The sequence below is a fragment of the Felis catus genome, chromosome B3, assembly GCF_018350175.1.
Source record: "Felis catus isolate Fca126 chromosome B3, F.catus_Fca126_mat1.0, whole genome shotgun sequence".
Classification (NCBI taxonomy): Eukaryota; Metazoa; Chordata; class Mammalia; order Carnivora; family Felidae; genus Felis; species Felis catus.
In genome coordinates, this window is record NC_058373.1 from 58,693,897 (window position 1) to 58,711,555 (window position 17,659).

The 17,659-nt window shown below is 37.7% G+C and overlaps 2 protein-coding genes across 10 annotated transcripts in view; one reads left to right on the forward strand and one right to left on the reverse strand.

Annotated features, from left to right (window-relative positions):
- The window catches only part of LOC102900567 (G2/mitotic-specific cyclin-B1-like), a 52,641-nt gene that overhangs the window by 21,791 nt on the left and 13,191 nt on the right, over positions 1 to 17,659 (forward strand).
- The window catches only part of TRIM69 (tripartite motif containing 69), a 59,429-nt gene that overhangs the window by 13,867 nt on the left and 27,903 nt on the right, over positions 1 to 17,659 (reverse strand). For 2 of the 9 annotated variants that reach the window (XM_045059400.1, XM_019832522.3), the window contains exons 2-4: positions 4,869 to 5,345; positions 3,933 to 4,094; positions 647 to 880 (exon numbers count right to left, since the gene is read on the reverse strand). In XM_045059400.1, the coding sequence (XP_044915335.1) occupies positions 647 to 880; positions 3,933 to 4,094; positions 4,869 to 5,195 (723 nt within the window). In that variant the 5' untranslated portion in view covers positions 5,196 to 5,345. Of the gene's footprint in view, positions 1 to 646; positions 889 to 3,932; positions 4,095 to 4,868; positions 5,346 to 15,385; positions 15,522 to 17,659 lie in introns of those variants that run through there. The other 7 variants (XM_045059399.1, XM_019832526.3, XM_019832523.3 and 4 more) reach the window with 7 other exon arrangements.

A 17,659-nucleotide genomic window follows, 5' to 3' on the forward strand; every position in this document is an offset into this window, starting at 1 on the left:
TTGGTGATACTGGCCACCACCAGAATTTTATCATCAATACTGAGATTCTGTGCAGATGTTGCCATTCCAATTCATCCCAACCTCCATATATCTTTTCTGATCGGTATCCTTCATCTAACCCAGGATAAACTGGCCTTATCTTATTCTGATTTTCTAGTGTTGCCTTTTACATGAAACAAGGGGAGAAATTAATAGCTAGGCTATTTCTACCTATACTGCCAAATGGTCTCAGGAGAAAAATAGTGTAGGTGTTCCAGACCCAAAGCCACTTTCTCTTACTCTGGCTAAGTAAACTTCCGAGTGCTAAGGTGATAATCAATGACACTTCGGAGGTGAAGCTTCAGATAGTAAATATTGGCAAACACCTTTCAAACAGGTCAATTGAAAGCCAATCTAAGTTTCAACATTCTTATTTTTGAGAAACAAATCTTCAAAATTCTTTATGAAGAAACATTAAAATATTAATAGATACCATTACTAAGGGCATTTATTATCTTTTTTTAGGAGGGTGAAGGCAAAGCTTTCTACTGAGTGTAAGGCAAAAGTAGCCTTCTGCATTTCTCCCAGAAAATCTTAAAAGCACTACAGCAGTTCTTTTTTTTCCCCTAACTGGTGTACCCATAATTATGTTAATATGGGGTCTTACTTTGAGAAAGTCAAAGGGATCCTGCTGTTCCATCCGTGTCTGGATGCTCACCAACATCTCCTTGGCTAGGAGACACTGTTCCTGAAGCTGGTTCAGATTCAGCTCCATCTCCTCATTCAAGGCTTTCCCCTCTTCTCGGAGCTCATTTAAAATGTTCTTTTCTTTGCTGTGCAGGAACTGATGTAGCTTTAGAAACTCCAAGGAGATGTGTTGCTGCAGATGTAGCTTGTTTTCCTGGAAACCTCCATGATCATCACCATGGTAATTACTGAGACTAGCTCTTGGGGATGGGGGCCCACACCATCAATACTCACACAATGCGGGAAATACCATAACAGGAAAATGCATAAAAATGACTCTTGAGTATCATCACTTAACCATACTAATAAGAATCCTTTGGGAGATTTACTTTGTTTTTCTGTCAGTTTAATAGTTTAGGAAGGAAATCATCAAAAGTGGTCTTTAGGTTCCTATTACAGTACTGAGGTGGTAACCAATGCCATATAAGGCTGTGGGGTTAATTAATTAAACATCCTGCAATGAATGATAGTACTTTCCTACCCAGAAGTACAAACCAGTGTCTACCAAGTGATGCTGTCAGACTGGGGCCATAACGAGGCTGAAAGAACTATTCTTATCTAGAAATCAGAGCTGGGGGGAGGGTGGATGCCACTTCTGCTACCAAGACAATATAGAAGAAGCAGGAGATGGACAATGTCTGAAGCACTGAAATTGATAACTGCTACACTTAACACCCTTTTTCTCAGGTAACTGCAACATCCTGAGCGGTGAACCATCTGACATCCAGGCTTCTCAGATCCTTATCCTCATCATTTCTAGTGATCTCCCCTGTATCTACTCATTCTTTTAATCACACAGGACTTTATCATCCCCAGCCATTTCACTACCTCCAAAATTAACTCTTGAAAAAAAATTTTTTTTAAGTTGATTTATTTATTTTGAGAGAGAAAGCGCGTGCACGATCACGAGCAGGGGAAGGGACAGAGAGAGAGGAGAGAGAGAATTCCAAGCAGGCTCCACATGCTGGCAGCACAAAGCCTAATGTGGGGCTTCAGCTCACAAACCATGAGGTCATGACCTGAGCCAAAATCAAGAGTAGACGCTTAACCAACTGAGATACCCAGGAACCCCAAAATTAACTTATGCTCTCTTAAGTCAGATACCTCTATAGAAACAATTATTGGGTATCATTGAAACCTCTTATTCATTGACCCCCTCCATTTCTGTTCATCTTCTCTGTCTCCATGTCCCCTTTTGTCCAGGTTGGATTCTATGGTCCATCATTATAATGGCACACTTAAAATTCACTCTATCCTCTAGCTCACACATCTCCAGTCTCCCTTTTGCCTATTTCACTACTATTCTCAGTCTTATTTGTTGGTTTTGTATCTTCTAACCAAGCTCTGAATATTAGAGTTATTTGATTTTTTTTCCTGGGCTCTTTCCCCTTCTCATTCTACATTCTCTTTCTAGGTAATCTCCTCTTCTCACACAGATTTAAATCAGTCTGTATGCTGACTTCTTATTTCCATCCTAGACCAACTTCCAAGGTCTAGATTCCTGTATCCAACTACCTATTTGACATTTCCACTCACCCCTCACATCTAATCAGTCACCACATCCAGGTTTTTTTTTTTTTTTCAATCTCCAAAGTATATGCCAAAGCCGTTTATTTCTATCTCCACTGCTTCTCTTGTCCAAGCCACTCTCACTATTCTCTGGGATTACTGCAGTAGCCTTCTAACCATTATCCTGTCATTGTCTCTCTTCTCACAGCCACTGGACTGATATTTTCAAAATAAGATGAAATCATGTCCTATCTAAACCCTTTAATGCCTTCTCATTATTCATAGGATGAAGTTCAAAATTCCTAATTTATCTCCAAGGGCCCACATAATTGGGCCCATATCCACCTCTTCAATCTCATTTTGCTTACCATGATCTAATTTTATTAGCTTCTCTCTATTTAATATAGCAACTAGTTTCCTGTCAGGACTTTTCCATATGTTCTTTGCTCTTCATAGAACATTCTTCTCCAGGCCACTTCCTTCATATTCCTCTCAATCAGTTCCCTTGGCTAAGTTACTTATCCTTCAGTTCTCAATTAAAAAATTTTTTTAATGTTCATTTATTATTGAGAGACAGAGAAAGACAGAGCATGAGCATGGGAGGGGCAGAGAGAGGGGGAGACACAGAATCTGAAGGAGGCTCCAGGCCCTGAGCTGTCAGCACAGAGCCCAATGTGGGGCTCAAACTCACAAATAGTGAGCTCATGACCTGAGCTGAAGTCGGACACTTAACTGACTGAGCCACCCAGGTGCCCCTGGTTCTCAGTTTTTAATAGGTGATTTCTTCAGAGAATACCCTTTCCCTAGCCTAAATTAGTTCTTCATGTATATGCTCTTGTAGCACGCTTTACCTTCATTCATAGTAATTATCACAGTTGTCGTTTTATTGCTATTGATGGGATCACTCAATCCCATTAATCTGTTTCCCACCCTAGTGTAATATAGTATCTAGTATAATGCCTTACCCACTCAATAATTTTTTTTTTTAATGAATGAATGTTGACTGTAATAGCTGAACTAGGAGCTCCTACAACAGAAACAACATTCTCTGGAGACATTATTTCCATCTATCCTTCTTCTTTCTCTCGTGCATATTTTTGTACAATGCCAAATGCCAGAGAATACCCTCCTCCATAGAATAATTAATGAAGAAACAGAACTCCCAGTTTAGCCCCATAACCCAGGGACTGCTTTGCCAAGTTTCTATTAATTGTCCTAGATCCCCTGTATATATAAAACAGCAATAGTTTATTTATTTAGTTTGAGGGGAGCTAGGAAAGATCAAATCAGATGATAAAAACCAGCAATCCAGGAGACCTTCAATCAGAGGTAGCCTGATTGTAAACTCAAAAGAAAGGTATTTCTTTGGACATAGCAATCCTTAGTGCATTTTTCTGATAAATTCCTTATTTTGCCATATATAAAGGGAAAGACCAGACACATCACAAACCCAGAACAATCACCTAGTGATGGGGACATAAGAAGGATCAGCATATAATGGGAAAGTTCAGTGTGTTCTCTCTGTTGAAGAACCATTGAGAACTTACTTCACTGCTGTATTTCCTTCCATCCTACAGTGTCCATTTTCTAATGCTATAGCCCAGGTGCCATTTAGTGTATCCTTTACACTCACATGGCTGAAGTTACAAGGAAAGTGTTCCAGGTCTATCTCATAGCCCCTCTGCCCTGCTTCTCACCTTGTAAGCAGCAATAGCATCTTTCTGCATATTCTTCAGAGACTGAAGTTCCTTCAGTGTTGTCTCCAGTTGACCCTGGTGGATGGTAAGCTCCTCCTGGGAATACCACACAGACTTAATCCACACTAACTTGGGAGATGAAGGACCATAGGGACATCTCTCCTAAAGCCCCAGAGTGTGAGAAGAAAAAAAAAAAAAAAAAAAGCAAGCTCTTGCTGCAAAAATCTTTCCTTTACCCTGAACTACAATTCCTGTCTCTTCTAAGAATTGTGAAGAATATAACAAGCAGCAGAAAAATTTAGTTTTATGCTCTTATTAGCTTATTGTAGGGGGTTGAAGAAGGTAATAGAACTCTACATCTTCTACTCTAGAAGTTATACTGTTCTCACTGTCTCTACTTTTACTTACATTATTATCACTTAGAGCACTCATTTCCTATTTCTGCCCATTAAAATGCAAATGATTTCCCAATTCAAGCTTTCCTTCACCACACATCCCCTATTTCAGTTTTCTCTAATCTTCTCTGAAATTCTAAATATTTATGAATATTACAAATGTGATGAAATTTAGCTCTCAATAGTAGAATGTCTTGCTTCTGTTGTTTTATTCATTTTGAACTTGCCTAAATTTCAAGACTTTTATAACAAGAGCAATATCTTGTACATCCACATTCTACCCAGTGTCTAGTAGAGTGCTGTCATTGCAGAGTGTAAGTAAATATTTGATTGGGGGAGGGGGGAGTAGGCTTAGAGCTACTCCACTGTTCTTTCCTATCATCAGCAACTCTAGAGAAAGAACGTTGCAAGATATGTTGTATTTTCTAAGCTTACTAATAATCATCTGAATAGAGGGGTGCGGCTGAAAGAAAGAAGAAACCCTACAAAAGATTTTTCCCAGCTCTCCTAAGGCATTATTCAAGGCCCAGGGCTCACCCACCATGAAGAAAGTGACAGCATCAGAGATCTGCAGGAAATCTTTAGACTGCCCCACAGACAACCGAGCATCTTTGCATTGAAAGCAGATCAGTTTCCCATCTGGCTTACTGAATAGTTTCAGGTTCTCTCCATGCTCTGGGCACTGTGGATGGCCCTTGAGTAAGGGTAGCTTCTTAATCTTCTCTACCAGCTTCTCTAGCACAAGGTTGAATGTACAGTTGCTATATTGACATAGCATCTTACACTCAGGACAGAATGTTTCCTTTGCTTGCTGCTTCCAAAAGTTTTGGATACAAGCCTGGCAGAAGTTGTGGCCACAGCTTAGCATCAATGGATCACGGAACCAATCATTACACAGTGGGCAGTGTAGCTCCTTAGTAATATCTTGTATCTGCACTTGAGAGGGTATCTGGGTGATCAGATCATGCACTTCACCATAGTTGCCTGGGTCGATGTTGGAGGAGGGGCTGGAAGATACCTTTGGAAAAAAAAAAAAACAGCTAAAATGAATTTATCTTTCTTGCTGCCCATTTCAGCACTCCAGGAGAGTGGGCTCCATTCCTTTTTTTTTTTTTTTTTAATGTTTATTTTTGAGAGATAGACAGAGTGTGAGTGAGGGAGGGGCAGAGAGCAAGAGGGAGACACAGAATCTGAAACAGGCTCCAGGCTTTGAGCTGTCTGCAGAGCCCAATGCAGGGATGGAACCCACTTGCTGAGCTGTGAGATCATGACCTGAGCCTAAGTCAAACGCTTAACCAACTGAGCCACCCACGTACCCCTAGTGGGCTGTATTCCTAAAGGAGCTGAGAATTGGTGCAGCCAGAATAAAAGCACCAGCCTCCTCTTTGAAAGTGATCTGATAAATTCATTGGTTTCAAACATTATCATTTATTCCTACTCCCAGCTCTATTTAAAATATAATAGAGAACTAAGGCAGAAAAATCAAGAGTATTGAACCAAAGAATGTTTCTACTTATATACCCTTCCACCCACTTTCCCCATGTATTGTTTAAAAGTTTTACTTTCAATTTCCATTCTACTAGTTACTTCCTTTTTGTTTTGTTTTGTTTTGTTTTTTACAAGTCATGCACAAAGAATTGGAAGGTCAATCAGATTCCTCAGTGACATAATATCATCAACCATAATATCATCCAGGCCTTTCCCCTCCTTTTTAAAGAACACATTATAGAAATAACATATATACAGAAAAATGCAGAATCATGCATAAAACTCAGTGACTTTTCACAAAATGAGCACATCTGTGTAATCATGGCCCTGACCAGGAAACAGAAAACTACCACCATTTCAGAGGTCCCCCAGAGGCCTGCTTCAAGTACTATCCCTCATCAAGGTTGACCCCTGTCTTGACTTCCAACACTATTCATTAGTTTTTCCTGTTTTTGAATTTTATACAAATGCAACCATGTACTATGTACTCTTTTGTTGTTGACTTCTTTTGTCAACCTTACATTTGTGAGATTTATACGTATTGTTCTATGTAATTGTAGTCCATCCATCCTCATGGCTGTATAGTACTACATTGTATGAATATACCATAATTTATTCCTCCATTGTACTGTTGATAGACCTTTGGGTAGTTACCAGTTTGAGGCTATTATAAACAGTGTTGCTGAGAACATTCCTGCTCATATGTAAATATACATATATATATATATATATATATATATATATACACATATATATATATATATATATATATACATACATATATTTTTTCTTGTTATATACCTAAGAGTGGGAGTGGGTCATAGGATTGGCATACATTCACCTTAGTAGATACTGCCACACTGTTTTCTAAATGGAAGTATCGATTTACATGGCCACCAGTGCTGTGAAGACTTAGCATATTCACTTTAGCCATTCTGGTGGGTATGTACCTGTATTACACTGTGGCTTTAATCTATATTTGCCTTATGACTATGGATATTGGGCCCATTTTCAAATATTAATTGTCCATTTTCATCTCCCCTTTTGGTGAAGTGTGTATTTAGTGTCTTTTTTATTTATTCATAAGAATTCTTCACATATTATAAATGTGAGTTCCTCATTAGATACATACATCACACATATCTGTTTCCACTCTGTGGCTTGCCTTTTCACTTTCTTTCTTCTTAAAGGATTTTTTTTATTGTTTATTTATTTTGAGAGAGAGAGTACAAGTTAGGGAGGGGCAGAGAGAGAGAGAGAGGGAGACAGAGAATCCCATGCAGGCTCCACACTGTCAGTGCAGTGCAAAGCCCAACGTGTGGCTTGATTCCACAAACCATGAGATCATGACCTGAGCCAAAACCAAGAGTTGGATGTTTAATCTACTGAGCCACCCAAGCACCCCACCTTTTCACTTTCTTAATGATATCTTTTAATGAGCAAAATTTCTTAATTTTTTAAAACTTAAAAAGTTTTTAAGCATAACATACAGAAAGCAGCATGAAATAAATGTATAGCATATTGATTTAATAGATGAAGAGCCATGAAAGGAGAACCTTGCCAGCTACCCCAGAAATCATCTATATACATACACTCTACCACCTATGTGCCCCTCCCGATATTCCTGAGATGATTACTATCCTGAATTTTGTGTTAATCATTTCCTTTGTGGCCTATCTTGATGTTTATATGAACAAAATTATATTTTATGTATTTATGACTTGCTTTCTTTGGTCAGCATAATTTTTGAGATTCATCTATGTTGATACACAGAACTAAAGATTATTTGTTTTAACTTCTGTAATATTCTATTGATGAAAATTTATTTACCCATTTTACTATTGATAGCCAATTGGACTGTTTTGGTGTTTTGCCATACAACCAATGCTACTATGAACATTCTTTCACATGTTTCCTAGTACACACGTGCAAGGATTTTTCTAGGTTATTTAATGTTAAACCAACCTTCTTTTCCTGCAACTAATCCATCTTGATCATGATATATTAATTATGTACTGCTAGATTTGGTTTGGTAATATTTTATTTAGGATTCAACCTCTGTGTTCATGACTGAGATTGCTTTTCTTTTTTTTTTTTTTTCCCCCTTAAGCTATCCTTGTCTGGTTTTCTTATTTAAGTAATTCTAACTGCATAAAATTAATTGGGGAGTGTGCCTTCTTTATCTCTTCTCTGAGACTGTGAAAAAATAATAGAATTATCTGTTCCTTGAGTAATTTGGTGAAACTCACCAGTGTACCTTCTAGAATTGATGCTTTATTTTCTGATTTTGTATTATCTGGAAGTACTGACTTACTTCTTGAATAGTTATATGATCATTTAGATTTCCTAAAAGAAATGAGAATCAAACTGGCATTGGATTTCTCTTCTGCAACACTAAATGCAAATAATAGGAAATGTCCATAAAGTACTGAGCGGAAAATGTTTGGAACCTAAAATTTGAAGTCTACACAAACTTTTATTCAAATGTCAGGACAAAATAGGGCCATTATTCCTGGAAGCGAAATTATTCCAATGGAATATACTCCCTATTCAGCCTTTCTTTAAAAAAAAAATGCTTAAAGATATACTTTTAAGTTTCATTTCTGGCAATACTGTGAACCATTTATCCTGGAAAACCCACCACTATAAAACACAGAAATGCCAATTAAGATGTAACAGACATCCTTTGAAATGCATACCTGAGTGTACAAGAAAGTAAAGAGAAATGCCTAAGTCAAAAAAAAGAATATAGAACAGAAAAGCATTGAGGTAGGTTAGAGTTACTGAGACTCAGGAAAACTCAGATTTAACAATCCTTAGACCTGCACCAACGTAAGGAGTTGGACCTGAGACTTTTCAATAAAGTTGGGGTATTTGAAGAACTACAATTTCAGTGAAGGAGTGGCAAAGGAAGACAATAAAGAATGCTAACTACCTTGACCTGGGGTCTGAGTGAAAAATAAGCCTGAATTGGTCCATCTTTGCCAATCTCTCAATTGATACTCAACTGACCTTTCTTTAGCCTCATTCTTCTGTGAGTATAAGTGACTTTAAATTTAGAGTCATTACAGAATTTTGTCAAGACTGAACACTTCAGCAATCTTCTGTTTTTCTACTGTTGCACTATAGATTTTTCAGCTGTTTGGTTTCTATACCACTAAATCCCATTTTCTTTATTATCATGCAAAACTCCCTAATGTTTTTGGTCCACTGCTAGCTATTCCCTATGTTATAGCACAGTTATGGATTTATTCTTTGGTATATATACTTTATGAAAATTATTTTAATGTTTATATATTTCTGAGAGAGAGAAACAGAGTGCGAGTGGGGGAGGGACAGAGAGAGAGGCGGGCAGAGGATCCGAAGCAGGCTTTGCACTGACAGTACAGAGCCCGATGCGGGGCTCGAACTCATGAACTGTGAGATCGTGACCTGAGCCAAGGTCAGACACTTAACTGACTGAGCCACCCAGGCACCCCATTTTATAAAATTAGGATTTTGACAAGGTGGACAAGTAGGTGCAGCCTGCCATTTTGAGCTGGTAGCCCAAAGTAATACATTAAAACATGTTTTTTTAATTGGAATATAGTTGACATACATATTATATTAGGTTCAGGTATACAACATAGTGATTCAATATTTGTATACATTGTAAAGTGATCACGGTAAATCTGGCTACCATCTGTCACCATACAAAGTTGTTACATACTATTAACTGTATTTCCTGTGCTGTACATTGCATCCCCATATCTTACTTATTTTATAAATGGAAGTTTGTACCTTTTAATCCCTTTCCTCTATTTTACCCATCCCTTCATCTTTCTCCCCTCTAGCAACCACCAGATGATTTTCTGTATCTATAAGTCTGTTTCTATTTTGTTTTGTTTGTTCGGGTTTTTTTTTTCTTTTTTAAATATTTTAAAGAGAAAGAGTGCACACAAATAGGGGAGAGCAGGGTAGAAGGAGACAGAGAGAACCTTAAGCAGGCTCCACAGTTAGTGTGGCCGGAGACAGGGCTCAATCCCAGAACTCTGGGATCATGACCTGACGTGAAATCAAGAGTTGGACTTTCAACCACTGAGCCACCCAAGCACCCCTGTTTGTTCATTTAATTTTTTAGATTCCACATATAAGTGAAATCATACATTGTTTGTCTTTCTCTGTCTGATTTTTTCATTTAGCATAATACCCTCTAAGTTCATTCATGTTGTCACAGATGGCAAGATTTCAGTCATTTTTATTCCATAGTGTATGTATGTATATACACATAAATAGATATAGATATAGATATAGATATAGATATAGATATAGATATAGATATAGATATAGATATAGATAGATATCACATCTTCTTTATCCATTAATCTATTAATGGACTCTTGGGTTGCTTCCATATCTTGGCTTTGTAAGTAATGCTCCACTGAACATAAGAGTGAACATATCTTTTTAATAAAATTAATCTTTTTGTGGGGTGCCTGGGTGGCTCAGTCAGTTAAGCATCCGACTCTTGGTTTCAGCTCAGGTCATGATATCTGAGTTCATGGGTTTGGCCCCGCAGCAGGCTCCATGCTAACAGTACAAGGCCTGCTTAGGATTCTCTCTCTCCCTCTCTCTTTGCCCCTCCCCTGCTTGTGCATGCTCTCTCTCTCTCAAAAACAATAATAAATGTTTACTGTTTTTGTTTTGTTTGGGTAAATGCTCAAAAGTGGAATTGCTGGATCATGTGGTGTTTCTATTTTCAATATTTTAAAGAACCTCCATACTGGTGTTGCTGCGCCAATTCACATTATCACCAGTAGTGCATGAGCGTTTCCTTTTATCCACTTCTTCACCAACACTTGTTATTTCTTGTCTTTTTGTACTAGTCATTCTGACAGGTGTGGAGTGATATCTCATTGAGGTTTTGATTTGGATTCCTCTGGTGATTAATGATATTGAGCATCTTTTTTAAAAAATTTAATGTTTATTTATTTTTGAAGAGAGAGAGACAGAGCATGAGCAGGGTAGGGGCAGAGAGAGAGGGAGACACAGAATCTGAAGCAGGCTCCGGGCTCCAAGCTGTCAGCACAGAGCCTGATGCAGGGCTTAAACTCATGAACCGTGAGATCGTGACCTGAGCCGAAGTCAAATGCCCAACCAACTGAGCCACCCAAGTGCCCCAGTGATATTGAGCATCTCTTCATGTGTCTGTAGTCCATCTGTATGTCTTCTTTGGAAGAATGTCTATTCAGCTTCTATGTCCATTTTTTAATTCGATTACTTGTTTTTTCTTTTTTCTTTTTGGTGTTGAGTTATATGAGTTCTTCATATATTTTGGATAGTAACCTCGTATCATTTGCAAATATCTTCTCCCATTTAACAGGTTTTTGTTTCATTTTCGTGATGGTTTCCTTCACTGTGAAGCTTTTTAGTTGGATATAGTCCCAATTGTTTATTTTTGCTTTTATTGCCCTTGCCTGAGAAGACAGATAAAAAAAATATATTGCTAAGACTGATGTTCAAGAGTTTACTGCCTATTTTTTGTTTGAGGAGTTTTATGGTTTCAGGTATTACATTTAGGTCTTTAATCCATTTTGACCTTATCTGTGTATGGTATAGCCCAGTTTCAGTCTTTTGCATGTTAGCTGTCTAGTTTTCCGAGCACCATTTATTGAAGAGACTATCTTTTCTCCATTGTATATGCTTGCCTTCAATTAATCATCATAGATTAATTGACCACATATGCCAGGGTTTATCTCTGGACTCTCTATTCTGTTCCATTGATCTCTATGTCTATTTTCTGTGCCAGTATCATACTGTTTTGATTAATGTAGCTTTGTAGTATAGTTTGAAAACTGGGATTGTGATACCTCCAGCTTTGTTCTTTCTCAAGATTTCTTTGGCTATTCAGGATCTTTTGTAGTTCCATGCAAATTTTAGGATTATTTGTTCTAGTTCTATAAAAAATGCTATTGGTATTTTGATAGATATTGCATTGAATCTATAGATTGCTTTGGGTAGTATGGATATTTTAACAATATTAATTCTTTGAATTATGAGCACAATATATCTTTCTATTTGTGTCATCTTCAATTTCTTTCATCGGTGTCTTATAATTTTCAGAGGATAGGTATTTCACCTCCTCGGTTAAACTTATTCCTAGGTATTTTATATTTTATTCTTTTTGGTGCAGTTGTAAATGGGATTGTTTTCTAAATTTATCTTTCTGCTACTTCATTATTAATGTATAGAAACACAATAGATTTCTGTATATAATTTTGTAGCCTGTAACTTTACTGAATTCATTTATTAGTTCTCATAGTTTTTGGAGGGGTCTTTTGGGTTTTCTATGCATAGTATTATGTCATCTGCAAATGACATAATTTATTATGTTGAGTTATGTTTATTATGTTGAGTTATGTTCCCTCAATACTTGTTTTGTTGAGAGTTTTTATGGGGAATGGATGTGGAATTTTGTCAAATGCTTTTTCTGTACTTGTTGAGATGATCATATGATTTTTATCCTTCACTTTATTAATGTAAAGTATCACATTGATTGATTGGTGGATATTCTTGCATCCCTGAAATAAAACACACTTGATCTTGGTGAATGGTCTTTTTAATGTATTATTGAATTTGGTTTGCTACCATTTTGTTGAGTATTTTTGTGTTTATGTTCATCAGGAATGTTGGCTTGTAATTTTCTTTTTACATAACATCCTTATCTGGTTTTGGTATGAGAGTAATGTTGGCCTCATGTAATGAATTTGAAAGCATTTCTTCCTCTTCAATTTTTTGGAATAGTTTGAGAATAATAGGTATTAACTCTTCTTTAAATGTTTGGTAGCATTTATCTATGAAACTACATAGTTCTGGATTTTTGTTTGTTGGAAGTTTTCTGTTTTGTTTTTATTCAGTTTGAGTACTAGTAAACAGCTCAGTCAGACTTTCAACTTCTTCCTGATTCAGTCTTAGAAGATTGTGTGTTTCTAGCAATTTATCTATATCTCTTATAGGTTGTTCAGTTTGTTGGCATATAATTTTTCTAGTAGTCTCTTAATCCTTTGTGTTTCTGTGATGTTGGTTGTTACTTCTCCTTCACTTCTGATTTTAGTTATTTGAGTTTTCTGTTCGTTTTCTTGATGAGCCTGGCTAAAGGTTTATCAATTTTGTTTATCTTTTCAAAGAACCAGCTTTTGATTTGATGGATCTTTTCTATTATTATTTTTAGTTTCTATTTCATTTATTTCCACTCTTATCTTTATTATTTCCTTCCTTCTACTAACTTTGGACTTTGTTTATTGTTCTTTTCTAGTTCCTTTAGGTGTAAGGTTAGATTGTTTATTTGAGGCTTTTCTTGTTTCCTGAGGGAGACCTGTGTCACTATAAAAATCGCTCTTAAAACTATTTTGCTACATCCCAAAGGTTTTGGAATGTTGGGTTTACATTTTCATTTGTGTCAAAGTATTTTTTAATTTAGCTTTGATTTCTTTGTTGACCCATTGGTTGCTTAGTAGCAGGTTGTTTAGCCTCCAAGTCTTTGTGTTTTTTCCAGGTTTTCTTATAACTATTTCTAGTTTCATACTGTTATAGTAAAGAAAGACGCTTGATATGATTTCACTCTTCTTAAACTTATTGAGATTTGTTTTGTAGCCTAATATATGAGCTGTCTTGGAGAATGTTCCATGTGCACTTGAAAATAATGTGTATTCTGTTATTTTGGGGTGGAATATTCTATACATATCTGTTAAGTCCATCTGGTCTGTTATTCAAGCCATTGTTTCCTTATTGTTTTTCTGCCTGGATGATCTATGTATTGATGTGAGTGGGATGTTAAAGTCCCCTACTGTTATTGTATTACTGTCAACCTTTCCCTTTATGTCTGTTAATTTTTGCTTTATATATTTAGTTACCCCTGAATATATATATTGGGGGAATAGATATTTACAATTGTTATATCTTCTTATTGGATTGATCACTTTATCATTATGTATTTCCCTTTTTGTCTCTTGTTACAGTTTTGTTTTAAAGTCTACTTTGTCTGACATATGTATTGCTACCCCAGCTTCTTTTTTTTCCATTTGCATGGAATATATTTTTCTGTTCCTTCATTTTCAGTCTGTGTGTATCTTTAGGTCTAAAGTGAGTATCTTGTAGGCAGCATATAGTTGGGTCCTGTTCTTTATCTATTCAGTCACTCTATATCTTTTGATTGCAGCATTTAGCCCATTTGTATTTAAAGTAATTATTGATAGATATGTATGTATTGCCATCTTGTTCATTGTTTTCTGATGTTGTTATAGGTCTTCTCTGTTCCTTTCTTCTCTTGCTCTCTTCCCTTATGAATTGATGACTTTTTTTTAGTTTTATGTTTGGATTCCTTTCTCTTTATTTTTTTGTGTATACATGTCCATTATAGGTTTTTGGTTTGTAATTACCATAAGGTTCATATATAATACCCTATGTACACAGCAATCTATTTTAAGTTGATGGTCACTTAAATTTGAACACATTCTAAAAGCACTACATTTTTACTCACTTCCTCCATGTTTTATGTGTTTGATGTCATATTTGACATCTTTTTTACTTTCTATATCCCTTAACTAAGTACTGTATATATACTTGATTTTACATTTTTTTCTTTTAATCCTCATATTAGCTTTATCAGTGATTGATCTACTACCTTTATTGTATGTTTTCTCTCACCAGTGAAATTTTTTCTTTCATAATTTTCTTACTTCTAGTTATGGCCTATTCTTTTCTGCTTAAAGAAGTCCCTTTAAGGCCAGTTTAGTGGTAGGATGAACTCCTTTAAATTTTGTCCAGGAAACTTTTTATTTCTCCTTCAAATCTGTATGATAACCTTGCTGGGATACGGTGTTATTGGTTGTAGGTTTTTTTTTTTTTCTTTCTTTCTTTCAGCACTCTGAGTGTATCAAGACACTCCCTTCTGAGCTGCAAAGTTTCTGTGAAAAATCAGCTATTAGTTTTACGGGTGCTTTTTTGTATGTAACTAATTGCTTTTCTATTGCTACTTTTAAGATGATCTCTTTAGCTGTAATTTTTGACATTTTAATTATTATGTCTATCTATAGACCTCTTTGGGTTCATCTTGTTTAGTGCTCTGTGATTCCTAGTCCTGGAAATCTGTTTCCTTCCCCAGTTTAGGGAAGGAATTGTTTTCAGCAATTGGTTCTTTAAGTAAGTTATCTGCCCCTTTCTCTCTCTTCTTTCTGTTCTGGGACCCCTAGAATATGTTAGTACACTTGATGTTGTCCCAGAGGTCTCTTAACCTATCCTAATTTTTAAAAAATTTTTTTTTCTTTGGGGCTCTGGGGTGGCTCAGTCAGTTAAGTGTCTGACTTCATCTCAGGTCATAATTTCATGCATGGTTCGTAGGTTCAAGCCTCACATCAGGCGCTGTGCTGACAGCTGAGAGCCTGGAGCCTGCTTCAGATTCTGTGTCTCCCTCTCTCTCTCTGCCTCTCGCCTGCTCATGCTCTGTCTCTCTCAAAAGTGAATAAACATTAAAAATTTGTTTTTAATGTTTTTTCCCTTTTTTGTTCAGTCTCGGTGTTTTCCACTGATCACCTTTTCCTCCTGATCACTGATTCATTTTGCATCTTCTAATTTGCTGTTGCTTCTCTCTGGTGTATTTTCATTTCAGTTATTGTATTCTTTTTGTGTGTGAAGGGTTTTTGTTTGTTTAATACATCTGAAAAGAATGCATATACAAAGAATTGAGACATGTGAAAGCATTGGTTCAACAGAATCTATAAGAATTAGGATTTGGGAAAGGTGGAGAAGATTACCTAAACATTTTTAAAAATTGGGAACTGCAACCAAAATAAGCAGATAAAATCCCTATTAACACTTATGAAGAGGGGCGTCTGGGTGGCTCAGTCGGTTAAGCGTCCGACTTCAGCTCAGGTCACAATCTCGTGGTCCGTGGGTTCAAGCCCCGCGTCGGGCTCTGGGCTGATGGCTCAGAGCCTGGAGCCTGCTTCTGATTCTGTGTCTCCCTCTCTCTCTGCCCCTCCCCCGTTCATGCTCTGTCTCTCTCTGTCTCAAAAATAAATAAACATTAAAAAAAATTAAAAAAAATACTTATGAAGAGTCTTCATAAGACTCCATGATTTTTTTTTTTAATTAAACTAGAGAGCCTTACCTAGCTACTCTAGGGTTCTTCATACGCAAAACAGAAATAAGGGGATTTCTCTGACTTGTCCCATGTTGTTAAATGTTCTCCCCACCTCCACTCCCACCCCTACTTTCTTTAAGCAGGTCTTCATCCTCCCAACTTGAAAGAGGATGTGCATCATTCCATAGACATCTGTCTTCTAGCACCACCACTCACATTTCCTCAATTTACTAGGTTTCTGATTGTGTTCTAGGAACACCTTGTCATATGCTATTAAGCTGGACATCTATGCTAAGCATATAAGACAGTGACAGGGAAAAAAATGTTTTTTAATTACATAATCAATCCACTGGGTGTATTTCAAAAGGTGTAATACTTTTCTTCATTTATCAGTGAAAGAAGTTAGAAATTAATTTCAAAAAAAATCAGAAAATGACAAACAAATTTCCCTGAAAGTCACAGTCACATATAGAGTGCATCCTAGAAAAGAGGAGGGGTAACACAGGTTCCACCCGCTTTCATGAGTTTCATCAAGTACTGGACCTACTCAAGGGTGGAGAGAGAGATGGTGGAAGATGGCAGCATAGGAGGATGCTGGGCTCACCTCTTCCTGCTGATCACTTAGATTCCATCCACATCTGTCTAAATAACCCAGAAAACCACCAGAAGACTAGCAGAACAGACTGTCCGCAGCCAAGCATAGACAAGAGGCCCACGGAAGAGGATAGGAAGGGCGGAGAGGTGGTGTGCAATACACAGACTGGCGGGAGGGAGCCAGGGTGGTGGAGGGGCAGCCTGCCTGGCATGGCAGAGCCCCTGAAGTCTGGCTTGCAAAAGCGAAGGGGCCAGACTCCATGAGTTCTGACAGCCAGCAGGACTTAATATCTGGAATGTTAAAAGTCAACAGCTCTGCTCTTGGAGAGCGGGGAGGGCGAGAGGACACCGGAAAGGAGAGTTGATGAGCCCTGGAAGGCAGACCTCAGCTCGGCAGGGAACAAAGGCACTGGCAAGCGCCATTACCCTCTCCCATCCCCCAGCCGAAATTCCAAAGAGACCCAGCTCCCCTCACCCAACTTGATTGCACTGCACAAATGCCCAATGCTGTTTTCTGTAGATCCATCCCTCCGATGGGCCTGCCTTCCTCCCAGTGCTACAGGGCCCCTCCTGCAGGGGACCACGTACAGCAAAGTGAGCTAAGCCTGCCCCTCCCGTTCCTGTGCACCTTGCAGATCCACCCCACCTAATATTCCCTTGGCCAGATCCCATCGAAGCAGCACCACAAGCCTGGCAGTGAGCAAGTAGCCCAGACAGGGGCTACACCACTCCACAGTGAGTCCTGCCCCTGGGAGAGAGGAAGTTAAGGTACACCAGTCTGACTGTGGCCCCAGTGGTAAACTAGGGGAAGACATTGGGTCTGACTGTGGTCCTGCCCACCAACACAAGTTATTCTGGATGGCACAGGGGAAGTGTCCTGCAGTTTGGAGCTACCACAGGGACTACCTAAAATGACAAAACAGAAGAATTCTCCTCAAAAGAAACCCCAGGAAGCAGCGACAGCTAATGAATTGATCAAAAATGATTTAAGCAATATAATGGAACAAGAATTTAGACTAATAGTCATAAAATTAATCGCTGGTCTTGAAAAAAGCATAGAAGACAGCAGAGAATCTATTGCTACAGAGATCAAGGGACTAAGAAATAGTCATGAGGAACTAAAAAATGCT